Genomic DNA, 12,760 nt, shown 5'->3' with positions numbered 1-12,760 from the left:
TATTTTGAGGTTTCACTCAATCTTCAGAATGATTAATGGTCAGAATTTTGTTCATTATTCAACTCGGTTCAATATTAACCCTTTTTCTTTTCTCCCAATTCTGAGTAAAATTATATAATATATAAGATGAAATAAGAGTAATGATAAAAAGTGAGTACATATCCGAAAATGAATCAATCAAAGTTTAACACTAATCTTGGTAAATCTTTTAATGTTTTATCAATGATTATCCTCTTGTCACGTTATCCTTTTACTATTATTTTCCGAAATCAGATTGGATTTCATGTTATCCAGACATTTTGTACTATTAAAAAATTGATAACATTCACAGTAGAGTAAAATATTAAATCTTATCATGAAATGAATATTCTGATTCCCTAGTTACTCATGGATTATCTCATGTGCCTTTTAAATGTTTCATTTTATATTTCTCTCTCTCTCTCTCTCTCTCTCTCTCTCTCTCTCTCTCTCTCTCTCTCTTCCTCATCTTAATCTATCCTAGGAACTTTGGTTGAGGAACATGTTCGTCTGAGAAATTTATCTTCTCTTGAGGATCCAGGAAAGATTCCAAGATATCGTTAATCAGTGAAACATGCAATCAACTTCTAATAGATTCTGGCTCTATGGTGAACGATGAATGTTCAGATAATGATCTTATCCCTTCAGATGCAAGTTTAATGAAAAATATCAGAATCTCATGTGATGGAAGTGAAGTTACTGTAAGTAATATAATTAACTAATTGTTATCTTACTAGAAAGTTAAAATACACAATGTATCCAATGGTCTTGTGTAACATTTAGTTCAGTTAACAGGCAAGGATTTAAAATGAATACCTGATTAGTGAAACATACCATGAATTTGGTTTTTTTTGTTCATTCTCCATCACCAAAGTTTATTCATCTGAGTTTGATGTTTCTTTTTTTATATCATCATCATGTTGTGTTAATTGTGCAACAATTTACTCATCTTTTGGGTTCAGATATCATTTCAACTTCCGCGGGAACAAATAAGTCCAATGACAATTGTTGATAATAAGACTACCCTGGTTTAAGTTCAATCGACCGGATGAGTTCTGATCAATTGGAACTATGTGATTAAATAGAAATAGAGAGAAAAAAAATCGTCGAAATGTACAAATGTTTGAATGTTTGGACACAGAATCCAAGGTAAATATTATCATGATGAAATTTTCTTTCACCAATCATATGTTTCACATACTAATTGAATTTCTTGTTTTCTTTTTTTTTGCCAATCAAATTAAACACTTCGTATGATTACTAATAGTTACAAGTAATTCAATTTATTCGCTGATTTATCAACAGTTTCTCTAAATTCATGATATTGAATGTCCTCGTCATGATAATTTGGATTGTCCATACAATGAGAAAATCCTTGTGGACAGCTAATAAAAAAAGTGGTTCGAGTTTTTGATTCACAAGAGGCTCTGGAAAAAAAATTTCGATCAACGAAATGTTATCAAGCTGATATTTTGATCTTATATCGTATGGATTTTGTTTTCTCGTCAACTCAATTGTCAATGAAGGATAAAGAAAATGTCCCAATCATGTCAATCAACCAAAGTCATCATGACAAAAATGACCACGCAATTGACCAGAAGGAACCTTGGCTTATACATAATCGCTGTGATTCAAACGAAAGTAACACTGTGATAGCTCATAAATGAAGCTCTTTTTTTCAGCTCAACTTGGAAATTTGAAAACTTTCATCGCCATGAAACTGAACCGGACTAACGAATGAAATTAATACATTGTAACCAAAACTAATAAGTCCAAGGTGAAACTTTTCAATGTCAAAATTTACTAAAAAAAGATAATAAAATAGCTAATAAATATTAGATCAACATTGAACTATTATTTTTTTTAATCAATTTTAGCTCACATGGTGAGTGTGCTGCTTGGAATCATGATGAATGTTGTATTGATATCAATAGATTTCAAATCAATGTTGATGCAATATTTATCCAACTAATGGATTTCATGAAGATAACTCAGCATTTCCAGATGAAAATATTATCATGGTAGAAATCAGAATTCTGTGTAAGGTGAATTGTGGGCTCAATCAATGAGATCAAGTTAACGTATAACTTTATTATCTTCACTCTTGAACTCGGGTGTGTGTACCCATGATGGAAACTTTGATGAAATCATCAGAAAAATGAACTATTATAAAGAAATAAGTTTTCATGAGTGAGTAAAAATGTTGGAACTTTTTTCTCACTTTTTTTCACTCTATTCTTTACCTTTTTTTTTACTGGTAAAAGTTATTCTCAGTAAATCATCATGAGTCAATCAGGGAGAAGAGTAGAAACTGAAATGAAATCAATTCCATGTTATTATATAACAATTGTAAACTCTCAGAACTTTATCAATTATCATCTATCCTTAACTCTCTCTCTCTCTCTCTCTTTTAATTGAAATGTTTTCTTGAAAATGAATCAAATCATTTCTCATCTTTTCCCTTGACTCATTTCATGATAACCTTATCCATCCAAGATGATATTTCATCCAGGGATAAATAATGAGATAAGGTATTAATACAAAGTGAAAACTATAATATTACTTGATGATTATGAGTGTAAAGGTTGAACATGTTTCAGAATTATGAATTTATCTGAACATGATTCTTGAACAGCATCATGATGCAATTATGCAATAAAATCAAGTAAATTACTCTACATGAAATTGAGTAAATATTGAAACAAAAAGCTCACTTGCTCACTCATTCACCTTTTCTCTCTCACAAATCATTCTCTCTCATTCTCTCCCGTTGCTTTATTAAATTGTGATAATGTTTCATCACCAATCAGACTAAGTGAAAGTTCATTGAGTAAATTCAATTCATCACTAAGAGATTACTATTAATACAATCAGTTCTAATCGAGTGAAAACAAAAAAATTACTACAGTTTTTTTTGTATCAATGAAAAGTTCAACTTTTTCTGAGAGATAATTTTGTCTAAGCAACTTTGTTGATTCGATATTGGCACTGAAAATTTACCTGCCAATTACCCTGAAGACATTGAAATCGAGGTAAACATAAGGTATACTTACTATTTATTGGTGAACTTTGACTTACAATGAGTCGAGAATGAAAAAAAAGTCACCAAATTAATTCAATAACTGATGATAACAATCAAGAATTTTCAGTAATCATGGTAAGTTTGATTTCCCTCGATGAGATTCAAAATCGAGTTAAAATTGTTCTCTTCGAATTTTTGTCAATTCTCTATAAATATAGGTAATTTTTTATTGCCATTTTTTTCCTCATCACTCTTATCATGCTTATTATCATGAAAAGAACAGAAAGAATATATTATTATTACATCAGAATTCCATATTTCTGAACAATATACTCATGCATCAATGAACTTCTGTTGCTTGATAATAACATTTTTCTATCACAAATTTCAACTGTTCATTGATTGATCGATCAAACTGAAAATTGAGTTCCCATATTATCATTATCAGAATAATATCAATATAAACTGAATAATAACAGAATAAAACTCGCTGAGGCCGATAAGTAAGGTGGAATGAAAAGAAGAAGAGGAAAAAAAAAGTTCTAATACAAAATTATTACCTCAACCGTTTAATTTGCCACCTCTTAGCTTGTTATCATTCTGATCATGATGTTAATCATCTTTAATTAACTCACTGAGAGTATCAAATCTATTATGAATAACAATGAATTTCAATGTAAATAAATGTTGAGAATTTTGGAGAAAAAAAAGTTTTTTTCCTCTCCCTGTATTCATTTTCCATGAGGTTTATTTGTTTATCTTACATATTCTCAATATTATGTAATATTAACGATCAATAAAATATTATCAATAAGTCTCTCGAGTTCTGGATGGGTGAAACTCTGAATAAATACCTGAGGGTGTTATTCTTGTGGTGGTGGTGGTGATGGTGGAAATTACCATGAGTAGCCTCAGGTTATCATCTGAAGTAAAAGCGATTGGATAAAATTGGATATTATCGGCAATGTTATTCACCATCAGTGGAGATTAGTTTTTTTGTAAATATACTTTTACTCCAGTTTTTGGGATGTTTTTTACTCTGTTACTATTTGCATACGAATATTATATTTAAATACTATCATGTTTATAGTGAAATATTGTTACAATTTCGAGTTGGATGAGTTATCATGAGCTATTCTGCTTGTTTATTCTGATTCTAGAATGTGTCTTAGTGATTGATTGAGAATACGAAATCATTGTGACTTGAAATCGATTATGTTTTTTTATATATATCATTCTCTCGGTGGAATCATTTGAAACATTCATCAAAAGTGAATAAACTTTTTGCTCGTTTCTCGATTTGAACTTTTTTTTTCGTCTCTCAAATGATTGACAGCAAGATTTTTATCTGATTGATAATTTAATTGTTTTCATTGGAAATGGTCTGATTACAGTTTATAGCAGTTATATTTTTGATTAGAGATTAATTTGGATTCTGTGATTTCTGGATGTCCATTGTATTAACTTTTTGTATCATTTGTCCATTTGTTTTCCGAGTCATTGGTTGGAGATTATCATTTGTTTCCTCTGCTCTCTCTATCGTTTTCTAACCGAGAAGACCTCCAAGGAGACCTCCGCTTGATGATCCGCTTGCACTGACCGAGGACGAACTTGAGCCTGAACTTGATCCACCGAGACCAAGAAGTCCACCGCCTGAGGATCCACTAGATGATCCACCACCTAATAGACTTCCAAGAAGACCTCCAGATGATGATGATGATCCTGAGCTTGATCCTGATCCTGATCCTGATGATTGAGATGACATGGAACTAGAAGATGAACCTGATCCAGAACTTGATCCACCGCCAAGGAGACCAGTTGCAGTGTTCAATACACCTCCAATTAGTCCACCGTTAGATGATCCTGAACTACCACCAGCTCCTAAGAGGTTTGTAGCCGTGTTTAAAACACCACCGATGAGTCCACCTCCTGAACTTGATGAGACACTTGAAGTGGTAGATGAACCAAGTCCATTATTGGCTGAGCTTGAGCTCATCTGATTAAATGAACCAGAATTAGTTGATGAACCATAGGTTGATTTAGCTGATGATGATTGACTAGAATCATAGATTGACTTTTGATTGTTGGAGGATAAAAAGGCTGAATTAGAATTTCGCAAATCTGATGCTGATTGTGAAGTTGAAGACAATCGATTAATATTACTTGAAGAGTAATCAGAGTTGGCTGAATTTTGTAAATTAGTTGATTGTTGTTGACTGTTGAAAGACTTTGATGAGTTAATTAGATTGTTGTTACTGGTTGAGGAAGAAGATACCTGATTGTTTACTGAACTTCTAATATCATTTGATGATCGATTGAGAACATTTTTTGAACTGTAAGCATTGTTAACAGAATTTGAATTAACATTTGATGATCTTATTGAATTTGAATTGTAATCGGAATTAGCTACATTGTTTACTGATGATAATGATGAAACATCGGTTGATGATCGGACGGCATTGGCTGAATTGTAAGCATTCATTGAGTTTACGTTTGATTGTCGGTTCAAACTATTGACTGAGTTAACTGAACTTTGTTGAGTGTTGGAATTGATATTAGCTGATTGACTGATTGAGTTTGAATTATAATCAGAATTGGCGATATTATTGACTGATGATCGGGATGAGACATCGTTTGATGATCGGGCGATGTTGGAGTTGAAACTATTCAATGCACTGGTACTTGATTGTCGGTTTAAATTGTTAACTGAACTTTGTTGGATATTTGAGTTGATATCGGCTGATCGACTAACTGAGTTGGAGTTATAATCGGAATTGGCTACGTTGTTTACTGAGGATAAGGATGAAACATCGGTTGATGATCGGACGGCATTGGCTGAATTGTAAGCATTCATTGAGTTTAGGTTTGATTGTCGGTTCAAATTGTTGACTGAATTAAGGGAAGTTTGCTGAGAGTTTGAATTGATATTAGCTGATCGACTGATTGAATTTGAATTGTAATCGGAATTAGCTACGTTATTTACTGAGGATAAGGATGAAACATCGGTTGATGATCGGGCGACATTGGCTGAATTGTAAGCATTCAATGAGCTGGTGCTTGATTGTCGGTTCAAGTTGTTAACTGAGTTAATTGAATTCTGTTGGGTATTTTGGTCAACCGATAATCGGTTAATGTTTGATTCATTGTTGATTAATGAATTTGATTGAGAGTTTCGAGAATCATAAACGGCATTATTGTTACTGTTAACAGTTGATGATCGACTAACTTGTGAGTTGATTAAGTTTTGATTGTTAACTGAATTACTGGAAATTGCTGCGGTTGAAGTTGATCGATTCACATCAAATTGATTAGTATTTTTCAAAGAAGTTTGCGAATTGATTAAAGCTGATTGTTGATTATTTATGTTTACATTATTGTTTACTGATCTATGATCTTGATTGTAGGTTGAATCAAGGGAATTAACTGATTGTTGGACGTTTGATGATCGACTGACACTGTTATTGTTAATCGCTGAATTGGCAACGTTGGTTGATGAAGTTTGTTGAACATTTCGAGAGACTGAATTATCGTAAGAATTGTTAATATTATTCAAAGAGTTAGAATTTGATTGAATATTAGTTGATCGATGATCCAATTGATTGTTGATATAATTGTTGTTAGTGTTGGCTGTTGATCGATGGTTAAACTGATTGTTGGCTGATTGTTGAATATTTGATGATCGGGAGGTTTCATATTGATTGGCAATGTTGTTACTGTTAATTTGATTGTTATTAAGTGTTGATGATCGAGTATCATATTGATTGTTAACTGAATTAATATTGTTTGATGTTTGATAATTAGTTGATGATCGAGACTTATTAATATCAACTTGATTGTTCATTGAATTAACATTTCGATGGATTTGATGATTACTTGTGGCTGATTGTCTTCTTACATTGTTGTATCTTTGCTCATCATTAACCATATTGTTAATTGAATTAACATCATTAACATCATACTGTTCATTAACTGAGTTGATATTGTTCACTCGGTTGATACGATTGACTCGATTGATTCGGTTGATTCGGTTGATTCGATTAACTCGATTAATTTGATTCACTGAATTGAGATCGGAAACATCTGATGAATAATTAACATTTGACTCGAGGTTTGAATTTTGATTGTTTACATTGCTACTTCGAGAGACCCGTCGATTGTTTTGATAATTAGCTTCATTGTTTACATTTACTCGTTTGTTTACCTCGATTGTTGCTGATTTATCAAATTGTTGATTACTTTCATTGGTATCGTAGAGGTTTGATCGGGAAAATGTTGACGATTTATGGTTGTTTCGGTAATCTTCATTTCGAACGGTTAAATCGTCAGAACGTTGATTGACAGAATTCTTGTCAGTCATTAGAGAAATTGATTTATCAATTGATCCTCGACGGTGAACTCTTAATCCGGTTCGAATGTCTCTTCTTTCCATTCGATCTCTTTGGTCTCGATTGTTATAATCGTAACTATCATTATCGTCGTTATCGTTGAATTCATCATTAACATCATCATCATCATAATCGTCGCTCATGGAACCAGTTGAACCGAATCGTCTTCGGTGTCTAATAGAAGTAGTAGCAGCTCGAGCAAATGATCGGCGGCCAATTCGTCCCCATCTACTTTCGGGTTTGATATAGATGATAACACCTTCATTGTCTTCACATCGAGATCCAAAAGGTCCTCGGGGTCTGTAGATTGTTGATGATGAGCCTCGGAATCGATTATCACTATTAACATCATCATCGTCGTCAATATTATCATCGACATTACCAGTTAATGAATCAGAGATGACCATTGATGAAGTACCGGAGGTTGGGAGTGATGGTGATGAAGAAGATGCTATTGTTGTTGTAGTTGAAGTTAAACCACCCATTGGACTGGAATCAGGTACAGATACTGAAGATGAGGTTGATCTTACACCGGAAGTAAGTCCTGAATCTAAACCTGATTGATAGGAAGTATATGAGGCTTGGTTGTTAAGACCATTTGGAATCATTGAAGGTCCCGAAACACTCGAGTATGAAAGTGAACTCGAGGCTGGAACGCTCATTGAAGATGAGACCGTTTGAGATGCTGATCCACCTAAACCACCGACCGATGAAGTTGATTGAGAAAGTTGACCCATTCCACCCGACGAAGATGATACCGATTGTGAGGAAACAACTTTTTCGCCGCTCGATCCGATGTCCATTGAGTTCGATTGATACTGTTTACTTGATTGTCCGCCAATACCCATCGATGATTGTCCATAACTATTAGTAAATTGTTGCTGTTGAGTACTTGCTCCTAACCCGATGGGTACATTGTAACCATGGGCTATGCAATTGAAACAACCGATTAAAACAAATGATATAATTAAATTGTTCATCTTTGATTAACTTTAAACACTAGTATTAAATTATAATGAAATGAACATTACAATTTGATTGAACTACCAGTTGATTGTGATTCAATTTGATCGTCGATTCCTCTTTATATACTCATCTCTCTCTCTGGTTGTAATTAATTAATCATCTAACTGCTGTTGATCAATTTATTTTGGTTTTTAACTAATTTTTTACTTCACTTTTAATTGTTAACAATTAATTGTCTAAATTAAATAGAAAATAATAAATCATTTAATTGATAAACTATTACATCTGCTTACATTATTTTTCACTCAATACAATTAAGTAATTAATCAGTTATTAATTGAATGTGTCTGTTGATTATGTGATATCATTTAAATTTGATCACGATTGTTTTAATTATGATTTATTGGAAATTGTTGTTTTTAAGATAATTAATTAATTTACATTGAACTTTTTGCCGAGCAATTAATTAATTGTCTTTATATAATGATTCGTTTCAATTGGTGATAATAGTTGAAAATAAATTATTTAATTTTATTGAATTTTGTACATTTAAGGTAATTTGGTGAAAATTATTGGACAATTAACTTTTTCAATTAAATTTCTTTACAGATTTTATTGATTTCGTTTTGTAGTTGAGTGAAATTAGGACGTTCTGATGAGCTGATTTTCCAACAATTAACCATAATTGTCCAGAATTTATCGGTTTTAGGAATTCCTTTGTCAGGTTTGCTTAGAGTTCCTCCTCCTTCTAGAAATTTAATTAAATCAACAATTGAATTCTTATTAGTAACTGGATAATCTGGAATAGCACCAAGACTAAAAAGTTCCCATAAAGTGACACCAAAGCTCCAGACATCAGATTTATGAGTAAAAATGGGATCATTTCTGATCGATTCGGGTGCGTACCTATTAGGATGAAATATATTTCGGTTAAATTTTTAATCAATCTAAATTGTAAATCAAACTAACCATTTAAATGGCAAATAACGAGGGTTCTGACAAAATAAACATCCTCTCCTGGTCCAAGTGATTGAGCTAAACCAAAATCTGATATCTTTACAGTGTCAGTCGAGGACATGAGTATATTTCGAGCGGCAAGATCTCTATGTACGATTCTCATTTTTTCAAGATATTCCATTCCAGAGACAATGTCATGAGCATATTTTTGAAATGGTATCGATTTCAATTCATTAGGTTCCAGTTTACGAAGAAATTTGGCCAAAGATCCAAGTTCCATGAATTCCATGACTAACATTATCTCAGGATCTGAAGGAAAGAAATAAAAGAAAGTAAGTTGAATGAATAAAATCTTGTACATGTTACGATCACCGAACTTGCCTTTAACTATTCCAATAATGCTGACGATGTTTGGATGAAATACTTTGGTCATTATTTGGAATTCACGTTCAACATCAGTGATGATTCTTTGACCATTACGTTCCTTTGCTCGTCGGTTAATTCGCTTAACGGCCACAAAATTATCCGAATCAGCAGGATACCGAGCTTTCAAGACTTCACCATAAGCCCCTGTTCCCAAAATGGCTTCTCGACCATTACAAGTCGCTATTTGAAGATGATTAACCGGAATGACCCAAGGCAAATCAGTGTCATACTCGTAATCAACACTACATTCATCATCTTCCTCCAATCGGTAATCATATTCTGATGATACTCGGTAATTGGTGGTCAACTTATTAAGAAATTTAGATAAACTCGACCTCTTTTTGTGCTCACTTTCTTCAATATAAGCGTAATGTGAAGGCGAACCTGAGCCTCTGAGTTGATATTCACGGAGGAAAAGTTCACGAATATCTCGGTGCATTTCCATTGGGTGTTTCCTCTGTTCGGGATCGGGTTGCCAGCAATTGTGAATCAATTGCCAAATAGGTGATGGACAAGACAGTGGACGAGGTAAATTATAAACATCGGTGCCTGGAGGCCTTTGACCAAGACTGAATATCTCCCATAAGGTTGTGGCACATGCGAAAATATCAACAGATAATGGAAGCGATTCTGAACTAGATGAATATTCCTTGGGTATCCAAAGTCTATCTCCATTTTCATCAAGGTGAATAAAAGGATCACCGAGTCTCACTTGGAATCTTCTGTTTGACCTTTCGACGACCAATAAAGCTCGACATCTAATCATCCCATGAGTTAATCCAATCTCGTGGAGATAACATAAAGCTCGAGTTAAATACATGGCACATTCAATTAACTCATAGGTTTTTATTTCTGAATGATTTCGACGGAGAAACTCATCCAAAGGTCCTGATGGAAAATAATCACGAACGAAAGCAGGAGGACGAATTGAGATGAATCGAGTTCGTGTAATTAAATCGGAAGTTAAACTACTCCAATAATCTAATTGCTCGAGAAAATGAGTTACTCGTTGGTCTATCGTAGGCACTTTACAAAGTAACTTGTCGTCGCCATCGTTAATCAAATAGTAACGAAACGATTTATCTTTGATTGTTTCCAATCGATTATCTTTGGTTAAGTAATTGTTGAAATTTAGTTTAACGATAATACTTTCGGGTGTTTCAAGTTTCTCCTGTTTAACTGCATCACAGCATAAAATACACCATTTGAATATGTTAGATCCTAAGGGTGGAATACAAGTTTTCAATTCGATGCAACCATTGGTGTCGAAGGAAATTTTGAGCTCTTTTTTGAGCGAATCAAATGTAGAAAAGGTCGCTAAATGTTCATCTTGATCTAATACTATTAGTTTGTCCATTTTCTTGACGATTTGAAACTTTTAATTCCTGGCCCAACCCAAACGTCAACCACATATTCGTAACGTTTCTCATCGTGACGAATTAAAAAATTACCAATATTACATTGACTTTTGTCAAGAAAAATGGCCAGTGAGTCGTTTAAACTGATCGGACCATGACAACGAATCTCTTTAAATTGTAAAATCGACGGAGGCATAACATATTCACAGATACATATTGAATCTCCGGTGATTAGTCTATGATAACCTTCCAAAAGGGATAATAATGATTTAAGAATCATTTTATCGGAAATGGCAAAGAAAACGGGTGTTCCATTTTTCCGTGATATCTCAACCCCATGATCTTGAACAATAATGAAACAAATATCGGCAATTGTACAGAAAAAATTCCAATCCGGTTGATTAGCTTTTTGAGCGGTGAAAATGTCTACCGATTGAAATGGCCTGATCTGAAGGAGAAATTCATTGGTTCCTGGCATCCCGTTTGCTTTTTCAAATCGACTGAAAAACAATAAGAAAATAATAAAAAAATTATATTAATAAATTTGATCCTCATTGAAAAGTTGATCAAAATCTTTTCGATCTTCACCTTGCTTTGTAAATTGTGAAATTCTCGTATCCAAGATCTTTGATTATCGTTTTATCGTAATTAACAATCTCATAGATAAATTCTTTCTTAACGAATTGACTTTTACCGAGTCCATCGTTGTTGGACGCTGCGTGACTCGCCATTGCGAGCGTATGTAAAATCTGAGCTCCTTTCAATTCCTTCAAGAATTTTGATTCAGCTTTATAAGGTGTTGGAACAAAATCTCTCAATGATTTAATGTGATTAAGAGCATTTTCCACAGGTATCTTTCTCTCCAGCAGGTAAATCAATAAATCGGTGATAATTAAACCAAACAATTGACCAGTATCTTCAATCTTTGAATTTCTGAAAACATCTCTCACTTGACAATAGTAATAATTGAAGGCATTTTCATCAAGAATCTATGAAGGTATTGAAAAAGGAAAAAGTAAATCAATTAATCAGATAGATGAGGAAAAAAAAATAATAAACTTACAATTAGTTTCCTGAGATCGTAAGGTTTATACCTTATTCTTAATTGTAAAAATTTACAGTTATAATCAAGTTCTGTCAGTTTTTGATTCATCGCTAACCAAAGGTTCATTTTTGGACAGTAAAGTGAAAAGAGATGACGGGCAATTGGACCAATATTACGTTCTCGGCAAATTTCAACAATCAAATCTTCAGTAAATTCAAGTGATGGTCCAATCAATTTATCAATTGTTCTATCAATAATTTCTCCATTTTCATAAATGAAAACCGAAATTTTCACCGTTGTCATTTTGTGATTTTTTTTCTTCTTCTATTCAATCAAAATCAAAAGAAATCAAACCAACTTGACATTTGAATATTTCTAACCCCAACCCTTGGGTTTCCGTTTATACAATCAAAATCACAACCATGATTACACAGAAATCTAATGAAATAAAAAAAAAGACAATTAAAATAAAGAACAAATTAAAATTAAATTCACACAAACAAGTAAATCAAAACAACAACAACAACAACAAACACACCGAGAGTAATTATTACAATGGAGGAAAAACCTCACGAGGAAATGA

At 33.0% G+C, this 12,760-nt stretch overlaps 2 protein-coding genes and 1 long non-coding RNA gene across 3 annotated transcripts; 1 reads left to right on the top strand and 2 right to left on the bottom strand.

The window, feature by feature from the left end:
• Window positions 1-565: 565 nt before the first annotated feature.
• LOC128390461 (uncharacterized) lies at window positions 566-1,863 on the top strand. Its single transcript, XR_008325638.1, has 3 exons — window positions 566-719; window positions 981-1,167; window positions 1,286-1,863. It is a non-coding gene; the product is annotated as an uncharacterized LOC128390461 (long non-coding RNA).
• Window positions 1,864-4,381: 2,518 nt separating this feature from the next.
• Window positions 4,382-8,496, bottom strand: LOC128390454 (putative uncharacterized protein DDB_G0286901). The gene has a single exon (XM_053350170.1). It carries the CDS (start codon window positions 8,403-8,405, stop codon window positions 4,587-4,589), a length of 3,819 nt encoding a protein of 1,272 aa, XP_053206145.1. The 5' UTR covers window positions 8,406-8,496; the 3' UTR covers window positions 4,382-4,586.
• Window positions 8,497-8,895: 399 nt separating this feature from the next.
• On the bottom strand, window positions 8,896-12,720 carry LOC128390426 (tyrosine-protein kinase JAK2-like). The gene is given in 7 exon segments (XM_053350140.1): window positions 8,896-9,297; window positions 9,361-9,385; window positions 9,388-9,657; window positions 9,730-11,151; window positions 11,154-11,632; window positions 11,721-12,121; window positions 12,196-12,720. Coding segments are annotated over 7 exon segments (3,195 nt in total). The 5' UTR covers window positions 12,481-12,720; the 3' UTR covers window positions 8,896-8,984.
• Between the last annotated feature and the right edge of the window lie 40 nt (window positions 12,721-12,760).

The sequence above is a fragment of the Panonychus citri genome, unplaced genomic scaffold (assembly GCF_014898815.1).
Source record: "Panonychus citri isolate SS breed McGregor unplaced genomic scaffold, ASM1489881v1 Contig00120, whole genome shotgun sequence".
In the NCBI taxonomy this organism is placed as follows: Eukaryota; Metazoa; Arthropoda; class Arachnida; order Trombidiformes; family Tetranychidae; genus Panonychus; species Panonychus citri.
This window is presented reverse-complemented; position numbering and strand designations above follow the sequence as displayed.